This window comes from Oncorhynchus masou, chromosome 24 (genome assembly GCF_036934945.1).
Source record: "Oncorhynchus masou masou isolate Uvic2021 chromosome 24, UVic_Omas_1.1, whole genome shotgun sequence".
Taxonomy (NCBI): domain Eukaryota; kingdom Metazoa; phylum Chordata; class Actinopteri; order Salmoniformes; family Salmonidae; genus Oncorhynchus; species Oncorhynchus masou.
The window spans coordinates 100,264,367-100,291,650 of NC_088235.1; the positions used below are offsets into that span (position 1 = coordinate 100,264,367).

The 27,284-nt window shown below is 43.1% G+C and overlaps 1 protein-coding gene and 1 non-coding gene across 9 annotated transcripts; one reads left to right on the forward strand and one right to left on the reverse strand.

The window, feature by feature from the left end:
• Positions 1-5,442: 5,442 nt before the first annotated feature.
• Positions 5,443-26,563, reverse strand: LOC135513127 (terminal uridylyltransferase 4-like). Of its 8 annotated transcripts, none has more exons than XM_064935861.1 (29): positions 26,477-26,563; positions 25,007-25,599; positions 24,668-24,828; positions 23,237-23,365; positions 22,570-22,747; positions 21,853-21,941; positions 19,520-19,571; positions 19,138-19,207; positions 18,768-18,894; positions 18,342-18,461; positions 17,980-18,165; positions 17,458-17,632; positions 15,895-16,463; positions 15,604-15,754; positions 15,307-15,393; positions 15,091-15,194; positions 14,919-14,976; positions 14,686-14,789; positions 14,308-14,511; positions 14,093-14,170; positions 13,747-13,924; positions 13,615-13,662; positions 13,226-13,308; positions 12,882-13,018; positions 12,469-12,629; positions 10,903-11,000; positions 10,109-10,715; positions 9,602-9,778; positions 5,443-6,003 (listed from the first exon to the last, which is right to left on the reverse strand). In XM_064935861.1, exons 2-29 carry the CDS (start codon positions 25,506-25,508, stop codon positions 5,915-5,917), a joined length of 4,722 nt encoding a protein of 1,573 aa, XP_064791933.1. In that variant the 5' UTR covers positions 25,509-25,599; positions 26,477-26,563; the 3' UTR covers positions 5,443-5,914. The 8 variants fall into 8 exon arrangements, with proteins under 8 accessions (XP_064791933.1, XP_064791935.1, XP_064791934.1 ...); XM_064935863.1 differs by having other exon boundaries at positions 25,007-25,560; positions 26,477-26,537; XM_064935862.1 differs by lacking the exon at positions 26,477-26,563 and adding an exon at positions 26,320-26,466 and having other exon boundaries at positions 25,007-25,560.
• Positions 22,929-23,004, forward strand: trnap-ugg (transfer RNA proline (anticodon UGG)). Its single transcript has one exon. It is a non-coding gene; the product is annotated as a tRNA-Pro (tRNA).
• Positions 26,564-27,284: the final 721 nt, after the last annotated feature.

Below are 27,284 nucleotides of genomic sequence, written 5' to 3' on the forward strand. Positions count from 1 at the left end.
TGAAGCTGACAGTTAATGGTTGTGACCACGGTGATTCTAATATTATTAAAATCTATCAAAAGTAGAGAACTTCAGACTACAAGTGGTCTTGTTGCACTACATGTAATGAAGAAATGAGGAGTCCTTATGGTAAATAGCTGCCCCTGCTTATTCGTAATTTAGGATTTTTGACAAATCTGACAGACCAAATCTCCATACACATCTTTAAGGAATCATAGATTTGAGAGAAATATTCAGAGGGTCAGAGGGCTATTGCAAGAAACTACATAAGATAATGGATATTAACTGAAATGTTTTTGCCAGTTTGTAGAATTTTAAACACTTTTATTTGGATCCTTAACTATGGACAAGGGCATTTCAAGGCATAGAGCCGACATGGAAATGAATAACATTTAAAGTATTTAGAAAATACCAAAAACAAATATTTTCCCTTGTAAAATCCCTCTAAATGTAAAAATTCTCAACACTATAAATAAAGTTTCCCTGCCGGACAAGGATTGTCTGACTTTCAAAAATCTCTGGACAAATTTCCTACACATTTTGCCATAAGGCTGAGAGAAAATGTTGCAATTTTAAAGCAAATAAATAAGTTCTCATTTCCAATTACGACCTTCCCAAGATAAAGCAAAGCAGTGCGACACAAACAACAGAGTTATACATGGAATAAACAAATATAGTCAATAACAATAGACTTTTTCTATGTACAGTGTGTGCAAATGAGGTAAGATAAGGTAGGTAAGGCAATAAATTAGGCCATTGTGGTGAAATAATTACAATTTAGCAATTAAAACACTGGAGTGATAGATGTGCAGAAGAGGGGATGAGGTAGTTGGATGGGCTATTTACAGATGGGCAATGTACAGGTGCAGTGATCTGTGAGCTGCTCTGACAGCTGGTGCTTAAAGTTAGTGAGGGAGATAAGTATTCAGTTTCAGTGATTTTTGCAATTCGTTCCAGTCATTGGCAGCAGAGAACTGGAAGGAAAGGCGGCCGAAAGAGGAATTGGCTTTGGGGGTGGCAAGTGAAATATACCTGCTGGAGCGCGTGCTACAGGTGGATGCTGCTATGGTGACCAGTGAGCTGAGATAAGGCGGGGCATTACCGAGCAAAGACTTATAGATTACTTGGAACCAGTGGGTTTGACGACAAATATAAAGATAGGGCCAGCCAACAATAGCATACAGGTCGCAATGGTGGGTAGTAATGGGGCTTTGGTGACAAAACGGATAGCTCTGTGATAGACTGCATCCAATTTGCTGTGTGTTGGAGGCTATTTTGTAAATGACATCGCCGAAGTCTAGGATCAGCAGGATAGTCAGTTTTACGAGGGTATGTATGGCAGCATGAGCGAAGGATGCTTTGTTGCGAAATAGGAAGCCAATTCTAGATTTAATTTTGGATTGGAGATGCTTGATATGAGTCTGGAAGGAGAATTTACAGTCTAACCAGACACCTAGGTATTTGTGCACATATTCTAAGTCAGAACCGTCCAGAGTAGTGATAAATGGGTGGGCGGGCAGGTGCGGACAGTGATCGGTTGAAGAGCATGCATTTAGTTTTACGAGCAGTTGGAGGCCACGGAAGGAGAGTTGCATGGCATTGAAGCTTGTCTGGAGGTTAGTTAACAGTGTCCAAAGGGACAGATGTATACAGAATGGTGTCGTCTGCGTAGAGGTGGATCAGAAAATCACCAGCAGCAAGAGCGACATCATTGATGTATATAGAGAAAAGAGTCGGCCCGAGAATTGAACCCTGTGACACCACCATAGAGACTGCCAGAGGTCCGGACAACAGGCCCTCTGATCTGTAACTTCATTTGTTGACTTCTGTAACCGTAAAAGCCTTGGTTTCATGCATGTTAACATTAGAAGCCTCCTCCCTCGGTTTGCTTTATGCTTTAGCACACTCTGCAAACCCGGATGTCCTAGCCGTGTCTGAATCCTGGCTTAGGAAGGCCACCAAAACCCCTGAAATTTCCATCCCCAACTATAACATTTTCCAACAAGATAGAACTGCCAAAGGATGCGGTGTTGCAATCTACTGCAGAGATAGTAAGACAGAACTCTGCAGGCTATTCATGTCTGTGCCCAAACAATTTTAATTTTTAAAAGTAGAAGCTCACCTTTCCGGAAACAAGTCTCTCACCATTGCCACTTGCTATAGTCCACCTTCTGCCCCCAACTGTGCCCTGGACACCATATGTGAATTGATTGCCCCCCCATCTATTTTCAGAGCTTGTGCTGTTAGGTGACCTAAACTGGGACATGCTTAACACCCCGGTCATCCTACAATCTAAGCTTGATGTCCTCAATCTCAAACAAATTATCAATGAATCCACCAGATACAACTCAAAATCCGTAAACACGGGCACCCTCATAGATATCATCCAAACCAACCTGCCCTCCAAATAACCCTCTGTTGTCTTCAACCAGAAGCTCAGCGATCACTACCTCATTGCCTGCGTCCGAAATGGGTCTGCCGTCAAACGCTCCCTAAAACACTTCAGCGAGCAGGCCTTTGTAATCGACCTGGCCCGGGTATCCTGGAAGGATATTGACCTCATTCCAGTCAGTAGAGAATTCCTGGTTATTCTTTAAAAAGTGCTTTCCTCGACATCTTAAATAAGCTTGCCCCATTCAAAAAAATGTAGAACCAGGAACAGATATAGCCCTTGGTTAACTCCAGACCTGACTGCCCTTGACCAGAACAAAAACATCCTGTGGCGTACTGCACTAGAATCGAATAGCCCCCGCGACATGCAACTTTTCAGGGAAGTTAGGAACCAATATACACAGGCAGTTTGAAAACTCTAGCCTTTGCTTTCCTAACAGAAATTTGCATCCTGTAGCACAAACTCCAAAATGTTCTGGGACACTAAGGTTGATGGAGAATAAGAGCACCTCCTTCCAGCTGCCCACTGCAGTGAGGCAAGGAAACACTTTCACCACCGATAAATCCACTATAATTGAGCATTTCAATAAGCATTTTTCTACGGCCGGCCATGCTTTCCACCTGGCTACCCCTACCAACAGCTCAGCATCCCCTGCAGCAACTTGCCCAAGCCCCCCCCGCTTCTCCTTCACCCAAATCCAGACAGCTGATGTTCTGAAAGAGCTTCAAAATCTGGATCCCTACAAATCAGCTGGGCTAGACAATCTGGACCCTCCCTTTCTAAAATTATCCACCAAAATTGTTGCAACCCCTATTACTAGCCGGTTCAACCTCTCGTATTGTCTGAGATCACTGAAGATTGGAAAGCTGTCGCGGTCATCCCCCTCTTCAAAGGGGGAGACACTAGACCCAAACTGTTATAGACCTATATCCACCCTGCCCTGCCTTTCTAAAATCTTCAAAAGCCAAGTTAACAGATTACGACCATTTCAAATCCCACCGTACCTTCTCCACTATGCAATCTGGATTCCAAGATGATCATGGGTGCACCTCAGCCATGCTAAAAGGTCATAAACGATATAAACACCATTGATAAAAGACAGTACTGTGCAGCCATCTTCATCGACCTGGCCAAGGCTTGACTCTGTCAATCACCGCATTCTTATCAGCAGACTCAAAAGCCTTGGTTTCTCAAATGGACTGCCTCGCCTGGTTCACCAACTATTTCTCAGATAGTTCAGTGTGTCAAATAGGATGTGCCTGTTGTCCAGACCTCTGGCAGTCTATGTGGGTGCCACAGGGTTCATTCTCAGGCCAACTTTTTTCTCCATCGCACCCGTCCACCCGACTAGCATCACTACTGTGGACGGTTCTGACTTAGAATATGTGGACAGCTACAAATGCCTAGGTGTCTGGTTAGACTGTAAACTCTCCTTCCAGACTCACATTAAGTATCTCCAATTCAAAATTACATTTAGAATCGGCTTCCTATTTCACAACAAAGCCTCCTTCACTCAAGCGGCCAACACTTCCTCTGGCCGCCTTTCATTCCAGTTCTCTGCTGCCAATGACTGGAACTAATTGCACAAATCACTAAAAAGGTTGTTTATTTGCAACTCTGTGTTGTTGATGTCCCACTGCATTGCTTTATCTTGGCTAGGTCGCAGTTGTAAATGAGAACTTTTTCTCAACTGGCCTACCTGTTTAAATAAAAGGTGAAATAAAATTAAAATAAATAAAGTATTATACTAGTGTAAATTGAAAATTTGTGTTTTGCATATCCCATCGTGCATTCAAACTGACATTGGGTCTTCTGCATGTAGTCAAACGTATGCATTGCAGTACATATACAACTTGCACTATAGCAAGTTTAATTTAGGCAGTTTGAAATGTTTGGTGCTGCTACCTAAATTACACGTGTTATAATAAAAATACCCTAATTGCCCACACTGATCATAGAACTGCGTGATTTCAAGTTTCAAGTCTTGTGCCATGCAAGTTTAAATAGTTTAAGCTATTACTATAGTAATAGTTTATGTCCCGATTCATTTTTATTACAATTTGTATTTGTATCCACTATTACTTGACCCTCATCCACAAGGATGCAAGTTTTCACAGAGGAGATAAATAAAAGATAGTTTGATTTAGACTATGAAACCCTACAAACGTATGGAAGGGAACGAACACTAAGTTGGCAGTGAAATATAGGTGGGTATTATTTCCTGAGGCAAATAGGAGAAGTCCTAGCTGACTGTACAGATACTTCTACTGCCTTCCTTTCGATACAAGAGCTCTGGGCTTGGCAAAGGAGGGAGAGCCCAAGCTCAGGTCAGAGGGTTTCCATCAGTGCAGGACAATATACTACAAGAGCTTGTTTACATTGCTAGACTGGTGTGACAGCTCCTGCCATTGAACATTGAGAAAAACACACGCCAGGGGTGTATTCACTAGTGCATACCATAGGAAACTGTTGCAAAACATTTGCAACGAAAACAAGAGTTCCTTACTGGAAAAGTTCAGCCGATCCCTACAGCATTAAGGCCAGTTTGGTTCCGAGTAAATACACCGCAGGGTCTTTTCTAGGAAAAGGTTAACTTTGGTGACACAACCACTACCATTATGTAATAACAGAAATCCACAAAACAAAGTAAAGTTTACTATCAATGAACAATAATAGTACAGTGACTTTGCTATAAAAGTCGATAAGAGTCCACGTCCTGCTGATTAAACTCATGCTCTAGTAGTAGAGCAACTGCAGTTCTGGACATTATTACTAAAGCTGGATTGTAAACATACAATGAGTAAAATCATAAAACTCACCGATCATAAATTATGTGTATTGATACTATACTGAATTGTATGTAGAGGGGCCGTGGTTTGCGGTCCTGACCAGGCTATATCAGGGCATGCAATTAAAAATATATAGGAAAAAATATAAAACAGATTAAGAATCTCTATTGGAAATACTTTTAGAACAGGAAAAGACTTAAGATGCCTAGGAAAATTAACAAAATTGTCTGCAGTCAACAAATAATGTCACCAAAAACAAAATGTTTGATTTAACTTTATTTATTTTTTTATGGCTTTGTTTTTTCTTATTGTTTTCTTATTTTTTTCCCCTTACTATAGGTCTTTTTGTCACTACATAATTATCTGATAGGAGTGGGCATGTTAAAATGTTGTTTTTGTTTGAACAAATGTCTATTCAAAGCTTTTATCCTTAAGCAAGCAAAGTATGAACACAGCTAATAAAAATAAAGGATCATTTTTACCTCCTTTACACAAAATAAAAACACTTTTTGGACCCCTTCAGAAATGGGGGTATTAAAATATTTAACATTTGTATTACAAATCAATGTAATGAGACAAAACACGTAAAAACTGTACAAAAATGATAAAATTCATTTAAAAAAGTATTGTGACCAGATGATGCAAAGTTAAGATTATATAGTTTTTGTTTTGTCAGGGTGAAGGACCATAACGCCTAAATGAAAAAAGATGCTATGGGAGCAGAGTTCACAATTCATTTCTTCTGCTGGATGTAGTTGAGGTTGACGTGATGTCGTCCGTGGGGGAGGAGCGGGAAATGCTGATTGGGGTGCACCACAGAACCTGAGGCGGGGCCAAGACAAAGAAGGAAGTAAAGTTAACTACAGTAGGGGCATTTTTGTAAGATCGAAGGGGAGAATTATTTAGAGTAGACCAATCAATTAAGTATTACAAACTATACTAAATAATTAATTGTATTTTTTAAACAGACACCCATTCTGAATGGACTCAAGGACAGACCGACCCGTTCCGAAAAGGACAGTTTGAAACTGACCCAAACAGACCCATGCTGGTTCATGTTCTGAGACACCCGTTCAGATTCTAAAGAAAGCAATTTAAAATATCCAACTGGGCGCTGCCAGCGCCATCAATAAACAAGCAATGTTAGCCAAATTAACCACAGTTACATGTCCTTAAAAACTGCCTATAACAAATTATATAAAAAAAAAAGATTAGTTGTGTTTCGACGTGTAGCGTATGGACTATACTTTGCTAATACAAAATTATATTCATTAAAAAAATATATATATTTAAAAAGAGACGAGCATAGGCCTAGCCCTAGAACAACAGAAAAGATAGGTATGCCGGTGTTGTGCAGAAAATCTACTAGTCGAATAAGACATGGGAGAGAGGACGAATTTTGGCAGAGATTTACAGTACCTTGCGAAAGTATTCGGCCCCCTTGAACTTTGTGACCTTTTGCCACATTTCAGACTTCAAACATAAAGATATAAAACTGTATTTTTATGTGAAGAATCAACAACAAGTGGGACACAATCATGAAGTGAAACGACATTTATTGGATATTTCAAACTTTTTTAACAAATCAAAAACTGAAAAATTGGGCGTGCAAAATTATTCAGCCCCCTTAAGTTAATACTTTGTAGCGCCACCTTTTGCTGCGATTACAGCTGTAAGTCACTTGGGGTATGTCTCTATCAGTTTTGCACATCGAGTGACTGAAATTTTTTCCCATTCCTCCTTGCAAAACAGCTCGAGCTCAGTGAGGTTGGATGGAGAGCATTTGTGAACAGCAGTTTTCAGTTCTTTTCGCAGATTCTCGTCTGGACTGGATTCAGGTCTGGACTTTGACTTGACCATTCTAACACCTGGATATGTTTATTTTTGAACCATTCCATTGTAGATTTTGCTTTATGTTTTGGATCATTGTCTTGTTGGAAGACAAATCTCCGTCCCAGTCTCAGGTCTTTTGCAGACTCCATCAGGTTTTCTTCCAGAATGGTCCTGTATTTGGCTCCATCCATCTTCCCATCAATTTTAACCATCTTCCCTGTCCCTGCTGAAGAAAAGCAGGCCCAAACCATGATGCTGCCACCACCATGTTTGACAGTGGGTATGGTGTGTTCAGGGTGATGAGCTGTGTTGCTTTTACGCCAAACATAACGTTTTGCATTGTTGCCAAAAAGTTCAACTTTGGTTTCATCTGACCAGAGCACCTTCTTCCACATGTTTGGTGTGTCTCCCAGGTGGCTTGTGGCAAACTTTAAAATACACTTTTTATGGATATCTTTAAGAAATGGCTTTCTTGCCACTCTTCCATAAAGGCCAGATTTGTGCAATATACGACTGATTGTTGTCCTATGGAAAGAGTCTCCCACCTCAGCTTTAGATATCTGCAGTTCATCCAGAGTGATCATGGGCCTCTTGGCTGCATCTCTGATCAGTCTTCTCCTTGTATGAGCTGAAAGTTTAGAGGGACGGCCAGGTCTTGGTAGATTTGCAGTGGTCTGATACTCCTTCCATTTCAATATTATCGCTTGCACAGTGCCCCTTGGGATGTTTAAAGCTTGGGAAATCTTTTTGTATACAAATCAGGCTTTAAACTTCTTCACAACAGTATCTCGGACCTGCCTGGTGTGTTCCTTGTTCTTCATGATGCTCTCTGCGCTTTTAACGGACCTCTGAGACTATCACAGTGCAGGTGCATTTATACAGAGACTTGATTACACACAGGTGGATTGTATTTATCATCATTAGTCATTTAGGTCAACATTGGATCATTCAGAGATCCTCACTGAACTTCTGGAGAGAGTTTGCTGCACTGAAAGTAAAGGGGCTGAATAATTTTGCACGCCCAATTTTTCAGTTTTTGATTTGTTAAAAAAGTTTGAAATATCCAATAAATGTCGTTCCACTTCATGATTGTGTCCCACTTGTTGTTGATTCTTCACAAAAAAATACAGTTGTATATCTTTATGTTTGAAGTCTGAAATGTGGCAAAAGGTCGCAAAGTTCAAGGGGGCCAAATACTTTCGCAAGGCACTGTATTTATAGACCAATACAAAAATCAGTAGCGGATTTTGGTACGCAACAAGGGCAGCCGCCCATGGTGGCATCTTGCCGGGGGTAGCACGGGGGGCCCCCGGGTGTGTGTGCTGAAGGGGGGGTTCGTCCAGGGCGCTATACAAGCTGGACCCGCCACATATACCCTAAACAAATAGCCAAACCGAAAACTGCAGACAAAAATCTGTTCTGCTACTAAGATCAGTGAATGTAGGCTAAACTGACAAAGGAGTGAAGAGCAGAAATCTCAACTAGCAAGCAAGTCGCAGCAATGAAGAACGCGAAGGGGGGGAGAATTCTGAGGGGGAGATTTGGCAATACTCCAGCGCCATGTTCCCGACATCTTTTAAATCCTTGTCAGATTGCTAAACAGATAGACTGACGCAGTAGCTTTATTTCTACATTTTCTATCCAAATATGTTTTTATAAAAGATAAGCATTATATTGTTAGATTAAAGGTGTAACTCAGGTAGGCATAAAACATTCTTCCTCACCTCAAGTTCAACTCTCAGTGTGCACTGCCTTCATAGGTCTGCAGTACCTAAGCCGAATAGGTATACCACACCAAACAATCACAAAAGTTGCTTAACTTTATTAGGGTAATATCAAAAGTAAGTCACTGTTCACCGGGAAAATACGAATATTGCCGCAATAAATTCAATACCAACAAAGGTGACTGCCTACCGCACGCCTACCCAACAAATGACAGTAATAGATTCATGCCATTTCTTTTACAACAGGCCTACTTTTAGCCTTAACATAAATACATGGCACAAAAATATAGATATGTTTTCCTTGACAAAAAATGTTCAACAAAATGAAACACTTTTTGCATTGGTAATTTAAAGAACTGGTTTAGATCATTAAAATAGAACTACAATAGTAATAAATGAACAATATTGGACAATAAATGAAAATAAATAAGGTAGAAATATGCATAAAACCTGAAGAGCGAATTGCACACAGGCCATTGGGCAGTGCCAACATTTTTCCCCATCTTTGTCAACTACAATATCACAACTTGTCCCTGAGGACGTTCCTCTTGTCGACTTCTTTTCACTTTTCCCTTTCTCCTCTAACTTTCGTTATACTTCAATGAAAAAAGACTCAATCTTCACGATCAACAGTAGACAAGGGTAATTAACAGAAGACGGGTCCAAACCGGGACCAACGGTAATACATTTTAATTGCACATACCTGGTACCCGTGGCAATTGCGTCAGACCCGACCCAGATCCGAGCCAAAAGTCAGATTTTAGGGCCAGGACCCGATTGGGTTCCAGGTCAGATCACGGAATTTCAGGTCTGTTGAAACCGTGAAAACCTCTAATTCGCATCTCTATCGCAGAGCCTCTTACCTTGGGACATGAAGGGTTTGCCGGGATGTGGGTAGCCCCCGTTGCCCTGCTGGATGAAGTTCTGTGGCATGCGGTAAGGCCAGGACGGGGACAGGGAGTAGTGGGCCGCATTGCTGTGCTCCCAGGTCCTAGAACCCTGCTGGCTCACACCACCAAACTGGGTCTTGTAGCCTGGGTCTACAGGGAAAGGGAGGTCTTTAAATTTGGTCCACAAAACGTAATTGGAAAATTTAAACAAGAAACTGCTCAGCCAATCACAATAATTTGATATCATCCTTCTGACCCAGCATCAGTTTAAGTGCACAGTGAATTAAGTGTGTAGCCCAAAACCACTGGTGTCTTACCTGACCACACAATCAGTACAGTTAACAAGGAAACAGACAGTTACTGATAAAGACAAGGACAGAATCTGACCAGTTAGTCAGACAAACCAACAAAGACAGACTGTTCTGACAACTAGCAGAGACAGAAAGAGCCCAGACAGAGACGGAGCCACCCAGTGTGTACCTGACTTCCCCACAGTGCCGTTAGCCACCATTGCACCCTGTTGTGCCAGGTGGTTGTGCCAGTGCCTGTCCCGTCCCTGCCCTCCTCCCAGGCCCATGGGCCTCCCCGCCGGCTGGGCGAAGATGATGCTAGGGTCGTTTAGGTTCATAGGGCTAGGGCTGCCACCCCCCAAAGAGCCCCCTGGCCCTGTGTTCCCATTCCCTGGGCCAGGGGCCTGGCGCAGAGGGAATTTAAGGCCGGGCGGGGAGGGCCCACCAGGGCCACTGGAAGTCTGGAGGATGGGGCCGTGGATGGGCCAGGAGTTGGAGGGGTGGTGGTGTTGGTGATGAACCTGGTGCCCCTGAGACTGATGTGACTGGTGCTGGTTGTGGTGGGACGGCAGCAGTCCCAGAGCAGTGAGAGCTGCAGAGTGGTGGTACTGGCCCGGGTGGGAGGGAGGGAAGCCGAAAAGAGAGAGGGGAACCTGGGGGTGTTGGGGCTGCTTAGGGGGTCCCACTCCAGCGGAGGTCTTGGAGGAGGAGGGTTGGGGGGAGCTGGAGGATTGGCTGGAACCCTGGGAGAACAGGTTGGGCTGGGGGGAGTAGGGCGGAGTCTGGTGGGAATCAGACTGAGGAGGGGGCGGGGGACAGCAGGGTAAGGATGTAGAGGGACAGTCAGGAAGGGAAAGAGAGAAATCAATTAAAAAGCATCACCATACATAGAGGTCTGTACTGATCGATAAAGAAGCTATCTGTAGTATGTTTGAACATGGTCAGGGTGGCTCGGGGAGAGAGACAACGCCGAGTTGTACTCACACATTCGGAGGGTTGTCTGGTGCGTCCGGGGCGGTCCTGTGGAGGCTGGGGGATGGGGATGGACTGGGAGCTCACCATGGCTTGCACCATGTGGGGAACTGGAGGAAACGGAAGCAAACTATTACATCACTCAGTCATCGCGCCACTGCTGTCCTCTGCTGGGAGGTAGTAGTCATGACAAAACACAGGTCTTTAAATCAACAATTACATACTGTACATGGGCTCCTATACAATACAGGAACGATTCGGTGCCATTCGGTTTGAATACAGAACAAATCGATGCGATTTGGTTCGATGCAATAAGATTCGATACACAAACATTTGTTGCAAACACGTTCATTTTCCATTCTAAATTAAAAATCTGCTGCTGATTGAGCTCATGAGCTGGGACTCTTGGAGCTGGATCTGTCTGAGCTTGTTATTTTTTGCAGATTCATGTTTGAGCTTTTAATATTTATCATTTACAAATTAGCACTGACATACCCAATGAATTTATAGCACAACTTTGGATTTCACTCCCATCTCAAAATCAAATGGTTTTAACAGATTGTTCTTCTCGTCGTCTCTAGTTTTGGCCATGCAGTGCGACTCGCAAAAGTGATTGCTGGCCTCTCGAAGTGGAGCAGTGGTCTAAGTCACTGCATCACAATGCTAGCTGTGCCACTAGAGATTCTGGGTTTAAATCCAGGCTGTCGCGACCGGGAGGGGAGGGTTTGGCCGGTAGGGATGTCCTTGTCCCATCGCGCACTAGTGACTCCGAGCGCATGCACGCTGGCGACACGGTGTTTCCTCCGACACATTGGTGTGGCTGGCTTCCCGATTAAGTGGGCATTGTGTTAAGAAGCAGTGGGGCTTGTTTAGTTTTCGGAGGACGCACGGCTCTCGACCTTCGCCTCTCCTGAGTCCGTATGGGAGTTGCCACGATGAGACAAGACTAACTACTAATTGGAAACCACGAAATTGGGGAGCAAACGGGGTAAAAATATATATTTTTTAAAAGTGATTGCTGTCCTCGTTATGAAATAATTAACTTTAAACTGATTGTTCGAAGCAAAACTACCAAAAATATTGCTGATGGTGAACCTGAACAATCAAAATAAACTCAATTTTAAGCCCTGTTCAGCAGGTAGACCAACAGCCAGTTGTCTCTCCGATAGCTTACTTTTATTCCAGTAAATCAGCGCACAGATGACAAACTAAATGACATCTGACTGATGCATGCTACATTTGGATCGGTTTAGGGTCCGCAGACTGATACACTTGTATCTTAAACATTTGAATTGGGGACCGATGTGTATCGGTGAATCGTTACATTCCTGAATTTGTCCAAATGAAACTCTTGTTTTGCTCTGTTTGCTTCACCCCAGAGGTGTAATTATTAGACCAAGACGGTAGCAAACAGTTGCAAAACCCTTTGCAACGGAAACAGTTTACTCCAAACAGAAAACGGTTTGGCAACGAAAGGAGTTTCTATTCGACAAATTCAGGTAGGTCCCTCCCTGTTTAATTTCTGTTTTCTTCCTAGCGGATACACCCTCGATCAGGTGTGTGTGTGTGTGTGTGTACCTAGTCCCACTGCGGCTCTCTGTCTAAGATGACGGTACTCTTGGCAGTCCCTCCGTACGTGACCCATGTCACCACACTGGAAACAACGACGCTCCCGCAGCTCATGATCGTCTCCCTCCTTCACATCCTCCTCTTTCTCATTCTCCTTCTTCCTCATCCCCCTGTTCAGACAGACACGCACACAGAAGCAGAGGATTAGCTCACTCAAACATGCAGCCACCACTTGATATAGATTCAAATACAGTATTTTAAATTATTTATAATAGTATCTGTGCTTGATTGAGCTCATCTTCCAACAGAACCAATGCAACAAAAAGTCTCAAAAGTGCAAAGCCCTCCCACCTGGAATTATTTCAAATAGTATTTGAACCCAGGTCTGTCACACACACACGCTAGTTCTGAAAGAAACTCACTGATGTTCTCTCCCAGTGTACCTGCGTCTCTTGGGGCAGTCCTTCATATAATGGCCGATCTTGCCACAGACCCGACAGCACCTGTCATTAGGTGCCAGCTCCCCGTCCGTTAGCACCTTGGAGTCAAAGAAGTAGTACTGCACCACAGAAGAAACAATGTTAGACAAATGGAATCATTTGGCATCAACAGTGTACAGCCCGGGCAACAATGCCCATAATTACAACGGGTCTCAGAGTGCAGATCTTGGATCAGGTCCCCCTCTTGTTCATCATCATTTAAAAAAGGCAAAAATGATCCTATATCAGCACTCTGAATACAGCCTTGTATCTAGTGTGTGCTGTACCGTCTCCAAGCCAGGCTGAGGGTAGAAGGGAGTACCAAACAGCTTCCTGCCGTTGATAAAGGCCTTCATGATGAAGTTAGTCACTAAGGAGAGAAAGAGAAGGGGTGTGTTGGGGACCATGATCACTGAACAACTACAGGGAGCACAGACCATAATCACTGAAATACTGTGGTAGATGATACATACTTGGCCTGATAAGGATAATTTAGGAGTAAGGTGGCAAAACTCTCAATAAATTCTGTGATTTTCCAGAAATCCTGGATGGCGTATTCCGGATTTCCTGCTCATTATCTCCTGACAACCTCCAACCAGGATTTTGGGTAAACTAGGGAATATATTGAAAGTTCCTGAAATGTTGCAACCCTACTGAGGAGACATAGTTCACTTACTTTTGCGAGAAACTCCAGCACCAAGATTGTGATTCAAGTCAAAGGGATCTAAGGAACAAACAAAAAGTAACCAGTGATCAATCGGTCCTTTCATCATCACAACCATGTGAGTGAGAAGGACAGTTTCACTACCTTCAATAGCGATGCACTTGGAGGTCCACTGCTTCTCGAAGGTGGTGAGTCGTTTCCTCTGGCGGATGCTAATGACATGCTCCTTAAAGTCAAACTCCTCGGTGTAGAACCTGAGCAGGCCCAGCCACAGCTCCCCCACAGACTCACGGTTTTGCTGCAGCTCTGGCAGATGACGACGCTATGAGGGAGGATAAGGGACAGCGAGCTTTATCAGAACTCTTTAATAGAATGCTTTAGACTACAATGACTAGTAAGCAAAACAACAAACGTATTCAAGGTCATCATTTCGGGGAGGCAGGTGTGTGTCGGATTTGCTACATTCAGTTGCGTTGATGACTTAACTCACCAGTTCCTCGAGGTCATCACAGAAGAAGGCATTCCAACCATCCACCATCCTCTGTGGTACAGTATGTCCGTCAAAGATCTAAGGAACAGGTGGGTTATTTCCTAAGGCTTTTACAAAGACTGAGTGGGTTCTGTTGGTGTCAGCTACATCCACACTGACTGGCTATAACAGGATGGACATGTAACAAGGGTTAGCAGAGGGTAAGTGAACAGTACCTCTTGGAGAACAGGGATGACGGGGGGCTTTCTCTGCTGCAGGAAGTAGAGCACCATGAGGATGTATGCATAGGACGACAGACTTCCTCTGGACGCGTCACCTATGTCGCAGCGCTTTGCAAACACCTTCATGGTGTATCCCAGAAACTGCACGCGCGGGTCTAGAGCTGCGTAGGTAGCCAGCATTCTGGTGTTGTGTTGAGCCTGAAAGAGGAGCGACGCCAATGAATCCATACAGATGGATAGTACACAATCACTGATAACACAGCAACTTAGCTTGACTTACAAAGGACATGTTACCCAATGATAGTACTCTGTCCCTTACCAGTCCTTGTTATGGCTATCTGTAACGTTAAGGAATGATCTCCGTTTACTCACCAGCGTATTGTAGAGGCTGATGTCTGCCTCCAGTCCGCTCGGTCTGTGTTCAAACTTCACAATAGGCACTTTGGCTGTCGTAATAGGCAGGATGTTCCTCAGACCTGACAGAGGAAAACACAGGTCATCAATCACCAAGTCACAAAATATGACAGTCTGCATTCATAACAAGTAGTCAAACCACGCATCCTGAAAGGGGTCAATGTAATGTGCTATGAAAGAACCTCTTTCACCTGCGTGTTTCTTTAGCACCTTGGCTAGGTCTTCGATGATCTCTTTGCAGTTCAACTTCTGTTGAGTAGAGGGATAGACAATTATACATCTCAGAATGACTGGGGAGACAAAGACCTGCGGGAATGAGTTTCAATACTCAAAATGGACACCAATCACAGTGAGCCCACGTACCTCTCCGGTGTCGTGGCCCTCCAAGGTCATGCAGATGTCCAGGTCACTGTCACGGAAACCAAAGCCATTCTTGGAGGAGCCAAACAAACACAGCTGGGCCTCGTCTGTGTGATGATATCATAGATGTTTTATAATACAGAGGTGGTACTACACAGAATAGTAAGTTCCATATTCTTGTGAACTGCTGTTACATATACAATTCAGTTCTGTACGTACCATTGTATTCCTTTCGTATAAACCTCTCCAGACTACCCATGACCTGCTCTCTCTTCTGCTGCTCTCCAAGAGAGGGGGACAGCTCATCTACAAACAATCAGAAAAAGTATATTTAGCGTGTTTGAGTATTCCTATTTGTGCATGTGAAGTCTATATATACAGGTTTTACCAGTGTAGTGTTCAAGAGATGTCTTAGCTCCACAATATAGAAGATCTGCTTGGACAAAATATGGACATAATCACTCAAACAAACTCCTTCCAAGACAGCAGAATGATGTTAAGCAGCAAATGACTTACGGTAGCAGAGTCTACAAAGGCCATCCAGGATGTCTCTGAAGCGATCGGACATGGGAGGCAGCGGTTTGAGCTCGATCTTCTTGAAGTCCTCAGGACAATCGTCCTTCAGATGGCCATCTCTCTTACAGATGCTGCACACAACTGTAGGAGGCTGCAGAGAAGATAAATAAAGATAGTTAAGCAATGCCTGTGAACTTAATTCTGGAACTTACACTAAACTTCTGTCAAAGCAAGTCTAGAATTTTCATTATCCAATTCAAAACAATCCAAAAAAGCATTTTGTACAGGTACCTTTCCTCCTGTGAAGATCATCCTGTCAAATATATAATGCAGGTCCTCTGGTGCAATATGTCCCTGCATTTTAAACACAGGCTTAACTTCCTCTTCCCCCTCTTCATCACTGTCCAGCAGGCCGTTCTGGGGCGAGGGGGAGGCGGAGGAATACTCCAGGGTCGCGCCAGGCTCAGCTCCAGTCCCATCTGTAGAACTGTCCCCCTCACTGAGGACCAAGTCCATAAGGCCAGCGTTTAATGCCCGCTCTGCTCCAACCTCTTCATCACTTTCAAACTCATCATCCTCCTTCTGTCCTGTCTCAGAGCTCAGACTGTTCCCTTCTTTCCCATTGCGCTCTCCACCTCCACTCTTCTCAGCCACCTCTTCTCCCTTTCCGTCTCCTTCCTCTGGTTTCATGTCGCCATGTTTGCATGTCTTCTTGCCTCTCTGGCGCCCTCCTGTGTCCCTGTCCTTGCTCTGCGGGCAGGCAAAGTATTTGTAGGCAGTACGAAAGCGCTCCTGGACGTACTCAAAGACCATCTGACTGTTCAGGCTGCGGGCAACATTCCTCTTCAGGGCAAACGGATCTGAGAAGAAATAGAAGAGGATAAGTTTAAAGGTGGTAGAGCAGTGGTGTGTAGAAACGGACTAAAATAACTAGCCATGAAAAAAAAGTTGATTCTGACTCCACCACATTACTTTAAGCTATTCACATCTAGTAAGTCAGCAGTCTCATTGAGGGAGATGAGTAGAAAGGACAAAAGTGGTAACAATCGAAGGGAGCTAGTCATATAGAAAACAAATCTGACTGTCTGCCATTTAGAATTGTGTGTTGGAGAGTCCATAAAGTGTGGGGGAGTCCAACGCTCTAGCCTAGTGGTAGCCTAGTGGTCAGAGCGTTGGACTAGCAGCCGAAAGGTTGCAAGTTCAAATCCCCGAGCTGACAAGGTACAAATATGTCGTTCTGCCCCTGAACAGGCAGTTAACCCACTGTTCCTAGGCCGTCATTGAAAATAATATTTTGTTCTTAACTGACTTGCCTAGTTAAATAAAAAAATTAAAAAACATAGAAATAAGAATGAACAGAATGGGCTTGGAACCTCTAACACTGGCAATTTAACAGGTAAACTCATGGGTACACTCGCAATGGCTGTCTAGTATTGTGATGCAATCATTTCCATGGTAAAGTAGAATGTTCATTCAAAGGACGTTAACTGATGGAGTTCATGCAATTGTATGTATTGTTTGTAATGACATTTGAGTTGAATCAACAAATCACAGCACAAATTGATAGGTACACTTCCTGCTTTGATCATGATTGATCATGTCAGCTCTATTCATTACATTTCTATCTGCAACATTCTGTGTTTCAACTCTGAATACCCTGTTCAGTGGTCTCTCTCCCTCACCCTTGATGGCCCTCCCGTCTGTTCAGTGGTCCGTCTCCCTCTCCCTCCCCAGCCTGTCTGTTCAGTAGTCTCTCTCTCGATGGCCAGCCTGTCTGTTTAGTGGTCTCTCTCCCTCAGTCTTACCCTCGATGGCCAACCTGTCTGTTTAGTGGTCTCTCTCCCTCAGTCTTACCCTCGATGGCCAGCCTTCGTCGGGGCCAGTTCTTCATCTCTCTGGAGAGGAGCTCTTTGAGGCGGATGCTGATGATGCGTTCCTCCAGGGCGAACTCCAGAGTGTAGAACCGAAGCAGCTCCAGCCACAGCTGGCCCAGAGACACCCCCTTACCCAGGTCCAGGGCTAGGCGCGTCTGAGAGGGAGCAGAGTGAGAACACAGAGTGAGATGGGACATATGAACTAAGCCTAAGACTACATGGACAGTAACCACAAAGAAGAAGAGGCACTCAACGCCATAGGAAGCATTGATAAAAAAGGAAATGGACTGGTGTAAGAAATATGGTGAGTAATCAGTCTAGCTAACACACCAATGCAATGCTTTGTAGCCCTCTTGAGAAAAGGGGATACACTCAGTCCTTTGAAGAACTCTGCTTTTAGCACTGCAGAATAGAAACATATTACAATGTGCAGTCATATCATTTCTTGAATGAAAAAACTTTATTTGAAAAAGAAAATGAAAGCCTTGTGGAGAGTACTCACCATTCCCTCTGTATGCTGGTTCTTCATCGCTGGTTTCTTCTGCTCAGGCTTGACCTTCCCTCCTTCCCCCCTGCCGTCCCCCCGTCCCTCTGTACTGGGGGGCCGGTGCTCCCACCCCACAAATATATCCATCTCTATCCCTGTAAGATGGTACTCATCCACAGCCTTCACATCAAAGCCTTCGATCTGAAATCAACCACATAAAGTTAAACAGCATTAACAAAAACAGCAACAAGCACAGTAAAAACATTGAAACAAAAGCAAAAAAATATGGCCTGAAAGAAAATGAATCAGTTCAAATGTGTGCAGCAATAGTGGCGACTATTTTAATAAAATATCGACCTTTGTGTGGTGTCACCTACCCAGTAGCCGAAGTAGACAGGAAGGATGGGCTCTCTGCGTTGTTGGAGGAAGAAGATGACCATGAGGGAGAAGGAGTAGGACGGGATTCCCCCTTCTGCCTGGCAGTCAATGTGGCACAACTAGAGGGACAAACAAGCACACAAACAATAGTCTTTATTTAAATCAGGTAAGTCATTAAGAACACATTCTCTCTGGTCAGGGGCTGTCGTTGTCATCAAAACCACTAAAGCTATGCTAAGTTAGGTAAAGCAACCATATAATTTACAATGAAATCCACTCTACACATAAATGCTGGTTCAGTCATCAAAGGCCAATACATTTAGTTACATTTGCCATTTGCTAAAGCACTAGCGTCAACTAGACAGATGCTATTTATATCATATGCTGGTATCCATAAAATACTATTTTCCCTAGACCAGCCTTACCTTAGCCCAGAGGCGGAAGGCCAGGACCAGAGGCACCAGTCTGGGTTCCAGTCTAGCTAGGGCAGCCAGGTGGTTGGTGGTGAGGCAGGCCACATCATTACCTGCACTCACCTTGCATATCAACCCACTGTGGAGATACAACACACTGATTAGGGTGGTATTCATTAGACACCAAACGGAAGAAAACGTACTGAAGCAGAGATGGGTTACCTGAACTTGTCCAATAAGGAACTCTCATTTTTTTTTTGCAAAATGTTTTGCTATGCTGTACCCAGGAATTAAAAATGCACCCAGGAACAACTAACACAGAGGAATTTTTTTTTTAAAGTAGGTTGTAAATGGATAACAGTAGAATTAACCTTCCACTGACCTGTTGACATCTCTGCAAAACACTACCGGAACTTTGGCGTGAAAGTCAGACTCAACCTCAGAATATTGAGCTGGAAAAAGAAAGGCCAACATTTTTTGACTGCTCCCAAACCCAACACAATTATCTCCTGGCTGGCTACCTAATTTACATTGTTTAATCCTTTTCAGGTGTTAAGCTATCTAATTTACCAAAGGTGTTTGTATTAAAACTACTGTGCATTAGTTCAGATTTCTATTAATATTATTTTCTCATAACCTTCAATCGAGGTGGTTAATATGAGCTCTCCAAGCTAACAAATAACTCAATATAGCTTCTTATACTGAATTTACAGTCTCTCTCAACACTGTGTGTGTGTGTGTGAGTGTGTGTGTGTTTAGCACACCACTGTTCTTCACGATTTCCAATACTTGTATCAGCACATCCGGTTGAGTCATCTACAGATACAAAAACATTAAATGTATTATTAAGAGTTAAGGCATCAACATTTATCATATTCAATTCAATCACGTCTTCATAAAGCAGTTTATACATAATCGGCAGCAGTCAAAGTGTTTTTACTGTGACCCCGGCCTCGAACCCAAAGACCTAACAGGAGTGGAGGCAAATCATATTCAGTCCACAGTTCATTTGAGTCCTGTTTTCGTGTCCTGTCTAGGAGTCCAATCATTCACAGGTTCTTGGATCCCTCCAACTGATAAATATACCCAATCAGTTAAATCCTATACAAGACAATCAAGGTGAAAGCGATCAGAGATCATCCGATACAGACTGACAATAATGCAATAATGCAAATCAAGGCTGTGTCCCAATAGTCTTGAATAACCTCCTTCCTGTTTCCTACGTTGATTACCACTGATCTTACAATCATTTGACTTGCACCCACATTGCATTTAACAGCTGCACACTTCGCATATACACTCAGTGGCCAATTTATTAGGTACACCCATCTAGTACTGGGTCGGACACACCTTTGCTTCCAGAACAGCCCAAATTCTACGGGCCATTGAATCATTGCTCAATTGGTATCAAGGGACCTAACGTGTGTCAGGAAAAAAACATTCCACACACCATTACAGCACCACCACCAGCCTGTACTGTTGACACCAGGCAGGATGGGGTCATGGTCTCATGCTGATTACGACAATCCTGACTCAGGAACCGGGATTCGTCGAACAAGGCACTGTTTCTCCACTCCTCAATTGTCCAGTGTTGGTGATTGCATGCCCCCCGGAGCCGCTTCCTCTTGTTTTTAGCTGATAGGAGTGGAACCCGGTGTGGTCGTCTGCTGCAATAGCCCCTCCCTGACCAGGACCGACGAGTTGTGCATTCCGAGATGCCGTTCTGCGCCATTTGTGGCCCGACTGTTACCTTGCATGATTTGCCTTTGACCTCTCATCAATAAGCTGTTTTCACCCACAAGACTGCTACTGACAAGATGTTTTTTTTGTCACACCATTCTCGGTAAACCCTAGACACTGTCATGCGTGAAAAGTCCAGGAGGGCATTTGAGACACTGGAACCGACACGCCTGGCACAGATGATCATACCACACTCAAAGGTCACTTGTTTTGTCTACTAACATTCAATCGAACAGTAACTGGATGCCTGTCTGCCTGCTTTATATAGCAAGCCAAGGCCACGTGACTCACTGTTTGTAGGAGCGAACCATTTTCATGAACAGGGTGGTGTAGCAAATAAACTGGCAATTGCGTAATTATAATTTGCATTAGTAAGTTGTTAACCTCTCTTGGTTGGTAGGGGGCAGTATTTTCACGTCTGGATGAAAAGCATGCCCAAAGTTAACTGCCTGTTTCTCAGGCCCAGAAGCTAGGACATACATAAAAATGTTAGATTTGGATAGAAAACTCTAAAGTTTCTAAAACTGTTAAAATAATGTCTGTGAGTATAACAGAACTGATATGGCAGGCGAAACCCAGAGGACAAACCATCAAAAAAAAAAAAAAAAAAAACTTTAGCCTACCACTGTTTTCAATTGCTGTCATGTTTATTATGAGGCGAAATCTTCCCAGATTGCAGTTCCTAGGGCTTCCACAGTCTTTAGAAAGAGTTTCAGGCTGGTTTTTGGAAAAATGAGCTAGAAGTTGTGGTTTTTCTAAGTGGCTCCCATTTTGGCTGTAGTGTTTCCATGCGCGTGGATGAAAGCTCGTTCATTGTTATTTATCTCCGGTAATGAATATACTATTCTCCATCTTAAATGTTATCATTTATTTACGTATTAGGTTACCTGAGGTTTGATTATAAACATTGTTTGACTTGTTTGGATAAGTTTATTGGTAATGTTTGGGATTGATTTTGAAGGAGGGAAACCGGTGGATTATTGAATTAAGCGCGCCAGCTAAACTGAGTTTTTATGGATATAAAGAATGACTTAATCGAACAAAAGGACCATTTGTGATGTAGCTGGGACCTTTTGGAGTGCCAACAGAAGAAAAACTTCAAAGGTAAGGCATTTATTATATCGCTATTTCTGACTTTCGTGGCGCACCTGCCTGGTTGAAAAATGTTTTTCATGCTTTTGTATGCGGGGAGCTGTCCTCAGATAATCGCATGGTGTGCACTTGTATTTTCATGAATGTTAAATATTTATATTTCTGTAATTTGAATTTCGCGCTCTGCAATTCCACCAGATGTTGGCCAGGTGGGACGCTACCATCCCACCTGCCCATAAGAAGTTAAGAAACAGACAAGACTTACAGTGGAGGGGTAGGTGACGTCAATGTTGATGTCACTTGTCTTGAAGGCAAATCGGGTGAGACAGGAGCCGTAGAGGCGGAGGGCGCAAACTGAAAAGAAAAATAACGTCAAAAGCCATTAATTAACCAGGGATCTATTGATACCATACATTAAACAGTATTCTATTCATGCCATATATTCAACAGGATTTCATTCATACCATTTCCCAACTATTGCATTTTATTTGTTTATTGCCACCCTAGCAACCTTTGCCACTCCTGTAAGCAGATACTTACAATAAGCTACTTTCAACCATCTAGACATGTCAGATGAACAGTATAGATGACAGGAAGGAGACAGGAGGATAGAAATACTCTACCCAATCTACCTACCTCATCCCCATACTGTTTACATTTATTTACTTTTCTGCTCTTTTGCACACCAGCATCTCTACCTGCACATGACCATCTGATCATTTATCACTCCAGTGTTAATTTGCTAAATTGTAAGTATTCGCCTACCTCCTCATGCCTTTTGCACACAATGTATATAGACTCTTTTTTTTTCTGTGTTACTGACTTGTTAGTTGTTTATTCCATGTGTAACTCTGTGTTGTCTGTTCACACTGCTATGCTTTATATTGGCCAGGTCGCAGTTGCAAATGAGAACTTGTTCTCAACTAGCCTACTTGGTTAAATAAAGGTGAAATAAAAATAAAAATTTTAAAAACTTAGTTACCTGAGAGGTGCTGCTGGATGATGATCTCCATCCTGGTGACCACTTCCTTTCGCATCAGGAAGTCCTGGTCAGAGATACCATGTTGTTGGGTGACCTGAAGGACGGCTGCATCCACAGCTCTGAGCTGGGCTGGGGAGGGGGCAGGCAGCGCACGCAGCTCGTTCTCCTCCTGCTTCTCCTAAACACAACACAGGGGAGAGGGACAAAGGCAGGGTGAATCCAAATCCCCTCTAATGGCACTGTCTAATCGATTGGAGAGAATGTGGACAGAATTTGGGGTTTGGGGGATACAAAACGGCCGACGTAAGGTTAGGAAGCAGCAAAATAGTACGAATGTATACAGATACACCAATAAGCTGGGTCCTGTGTGGCTCAGTCGGTAGAGCATGGCGCTTGGAACGCCAAGCGTCGTGGGTTCGATTCCCGCTGGGACCACCCATATGTAAAAGTAGTGGCCCCAGCCGACTTGTAAGTCGCTTTGGACAAAAGCGTCTGCTAAATGGGATATATTTATTTATTTTTTATTTAAGCTCCACCTCAATTAACCATTTCCACTTCTGAAATAATAAAGATGGAAATAACAGCCTAGGATTTTCTTTCAAGTTACAGTACATATCAGTTGTTGGAGAACATGACAATTATGACAAAATAAATAAAAGTTGCTAACTTTTTCTCTCACCATGATGCTCTTCTTGTGTCTCTTTTCCTTGATGTGTTTGTGTGCCCCCTGTATGTTCTCTATGTGTATTGAACATAGCTTGCATAGGTACTGGAAGTTAGGGTACTCTGGAGACGGCTGTAGAGACAGAAAGCAGTGAAACCAATTATATATGTGAGAGACCAGTCACTGATAGTGCCCCTCACTGTACACATGCAAATGAAAAAAAAATTCAACCCCTCAGCGATGTGTTGAACTGTTGACTATTAACATTGTTATTGTTTTTCCTGGTGGGGGGGTTCTCAGCAACAAACAACAAGTTGATAAGACATCTGACCTAAGAAGTTGCCTTAAAATGTAAAATTGTGTCCACAAATTCCAGTCAACTGTTAGACAACACAGTGGCTTCAGGAAGAATTCACACCTTGACTTTTTCCACATTTTGTTGCATTATAATCAGAATTTAAAATGGATTTAATTGAGAATTTGTGCCACTGATCTATACACAATATCCCACAATAATCCAAGTGGATTTCTTCAAAGAACTGTTTACAAATGAATAAAAAACTCAAAGCTGAAATGTATTGACTCAATAAGTATGACAAGAATGAGAAACATATTCCAAAGCATGCATCCTGTTTGCAATATGGCATTAAAGTTACAAAGCAAGCTTTTTGTCCTGAATACAAAGCATTATGTATGGGGAAAACACAACACATCACCGAGTACCAGTCTTCATATTTTCAAGCATGGTGGTGGCTGCATCACGTTATGGATATGCTTGTCAGCTGCATGGACTAGGGAGTTTTTTTTAGGATAAAAATAAATAGAAGAGCTAAGCACAGGCAAAATCCTAGAGGAAAACATGGGTCAGTCCACTTTCCAACAGACACTAGCGGACAAATTCACCTTTCAGCAGGATAATAACTGAAAACTTAAGGTCAAATATATTGGAGTTGCTTAGCTAACAAAAAGATGACAGTGAATGTTCCTGAGTGGCCTAGTTACAGTTTTGAATTACATCTGCTTGAAAATCTATGGCAAGGCTAAAATGGCTTTCTAGCAATTATCAACAACCAACTCGACAGAGCTTGAAGTGTTTAAACAATCCAGGTGTGTGATGCTCTTAGAGACTTACCCAGAAAGACTCACAGCTGTAATCGCTGACAAATGTGATTCCAACATCCATTGACTCAGGGGGTTCAATACTTATCTAATCACGGATTATTAGCATTTACTAAACTTTAAAACATGTAAAAAAAATCTTCCACTTTGACATGAGTATTTTGTGCACGTCATTGACAAAAAAAAGACAATTAAATCCATTTTAATCCCAATTTGTAACAAAATGTGGAAAAAATTAAGGGGTGTTAATACTTTCTGAAGGCACTGTAAATACAGACAACTGATAAACTGAAGTAACTTATGTTCTCGCCTCACCTTGACCAGTCTGTGTATGTAGTCTCTGTACAGGCGATCTTCAGCCTGTCTGAGACCCAGCTTCTGCTCAGAGGTCATGTTCCTCCCATGACCCTCCTCATTGACCGCTGACCCCTCCACAGCAGGTTGCCCTGTCTCCAACACAGCACCGGCCTTCACGCCTGAAAACACAGACAAACCAACTCCTCACTTACAGTCAGCATGTAGATAACAAATTTTATGACCAGGAAGTGTTTATATAACACCAAAAAAACTGCAACAGGACTCTAACAGACATATTGTAGCAGCAAATGGCTCAAACATTAAACAGTTATGTAGCTAAAGTATAGAATAACGCACCAGGTGACTTCTCCTTCAACGGCCCCATCTTGGGGGTCTTGGTCTGTGGAGTAAGGACTTCGTCAGATGAGGTGGCCACCGTACCTGCCCCTGTGTCTCTCCCTCCACCAGCCGGACTCCTGTCTGAAGCCACCATGGGCCTAGCATCACCCCCCTGCAAAGCCTGCTGCTGGCCTCCCAGTCCCACCTTCCCCTTCCTCCTCTCCCCAGAGCTGGTCCTCCCAGTCAGCCTGCGAGGCTTCCCTCTCCCTGGGTCCTGAGGGCTGGCCGTGGAGGCTCTGCCTGTCCCACGGTTACTGCCTTGGTCCTTATGGTCTTCCCTGGCTGTGGTGATGTTCTCCCTGCTCCGGCAGGCAGTGGCAGGCTTGGGGCCAGACCCTTCTCTCTGTGTCGCTGGAGCCTCTTTCAGGGACCTGGAGCTGGTGGAGGACGGAGCTGTGGCTCCCCTGTCCTCATTGCGTGAGGGCTTGATTAATTTTAGGGGGCTTTTTGATTCCTCCATGCCACGATCCAGTCCTCTCCCTCACCCGGGCTGAAGAGAACTAACTACTACTCTGTATTGAGGATGGGGAGGCAGCTAGTTCAATGAAACTCTGAAGAGATGAAAGTCATACATTTTTGGCATTACCTACATTGATCTTAAAATAACAATAGCCTAAACTATTCATAGACACTTAATACTATCAAAACATAGCATATTGAACTAATTCTGCATCTGCTCGGAAGAACTGAGAAAGTAGCCAGTGGCAAAACATTTAGCTTGCAATGAAGCCACAAAGGCCTGATCAAAACAAGTACATCCTAGTTATGAACACATATAGGTTACAGTAGTTAGACCAGTGCATAAAGGGTAGTAATAGAACTTGCGAATTTTATTGCAAATATACATTATTACGATATAACGAAGAGTGGCTAGCTGAGAAAAAAACCTAGGCTGAAGCACTTGTGTTTGTTATGAAACGAAACCAACCCACAATATACTGCAAGGGCCTTCTCGCGTAGCGAGACACACTGCAGATGGAAACAAACGGGGCAAGTGACATTTAAAATAACAGCTAGACAAACAAATACCGTGCAGCTAGAGCAGACTTGTTAGCTACCTGACAAATGTTTGTATTTGCTAACGGTAGCTAACTAGCCACCTCGTAAATCGAAGTACCTGATAACTGGCTAGCTAGCAAGTTAGCCATCTATCCGCTAGCTGGCCAGTGGCTGGTAAGACTTTCTATAAAGTGTTTGACTAGCCACCGACCCTATAAAACTGACACACGACAAAAGCACCAGAACATGAAAAATAATATACAATGCCTTACTGTAACATGCAGATTTTAGCTCTAAAATACGTCTAATTTCTCTTAATCTTCCTACTCAGTATTTTGTTGTTTTCATTCACGGATCAAAACCATTGCGGTATGATCAAAACAGCACCATAGACGCCATGTTAATTCTTGCATAGGGCATTGTGGGTACCTTTATTGAATGTCGGTGTATCAAAGAATATGGATATACTGACAAGAAACTTGTCTAACCGCCCTAACAATGGGAGTCGGCACCTCGGGCTGTCTTCCTCCCGCCTATCTTTCTTTGGATTGGTGCATACATCTCATTATTTTAATACTTTTTTGAATATTCGATGAGGGTTGTCGTCAACCGCCAGTAATCTCCACGGATATAGATGGTATACTGCCAGCCTCATGCTATGAATATCTATGTCTATCTGCGCTTCCTCTCTGGTTGTATTCATGAAAGCATTATGGGATGAAAGCCATTGAAATTTTAAGGAAGTATTTTTAATGTAAAGTCAATTTAAATTCATAGAAAATTGCCAAGAAATACAAAAGTATTTGGAGGGATAGGGTCCCTGAACCATTTACAGTGGGTTGTATTCATGAAAGTCTTATTGACAGAAAATAGCCAAAGCCCAAAAAATACAAAAGCAGGGTGAATTCAGAAAAAGGGAGAGACATTTTGCTTTTCCATGATATATTATATTAGCGCAACACCTAATACATTTCTAAAAGGATATTTCCTAATCGCACAAAAAAATAACATGTTGATATGATGTTAGCAGGAGGCATGACACACACATTTGTGTACACAACCAAAACCATATTTTCGGTTCACATTTGGTAAACTGGGACACAATTATCATAGTCCTAATAGTTTGTTTTTTTTCACCTTTATTTAACCAGGTATGCTAGTTGAGAACAAGTTCTCTTTTACAACTGCGACCTGGCCAAGATAAAGCAAAGCAGTGCGACACAAACAACAACACAGA

Coding starts and splice junctions, on each gene's coding strand:
- LOC135513127 (XM_064935861.1), bottom strand. CDS start 25,508: ATGGAGGAATCAAAAAGCCCCCTAAAATTAATCAAGCCCTCACGCAAT. Junction 18,895..19,137: donor TTTTGCAGAGATGTCAACAG/GTCAGTGGAAGG, acceptor GTATCTCCACAG/TGGGTTGATATGCAAGGTGA. Junction 13,663..13,746: donor CAAGTGCATCGCTATTGAAG/GTAGTGAAACTG, acceptor TTTGTTCCTTAG/ATCCCTTTGACTTGAATCAC.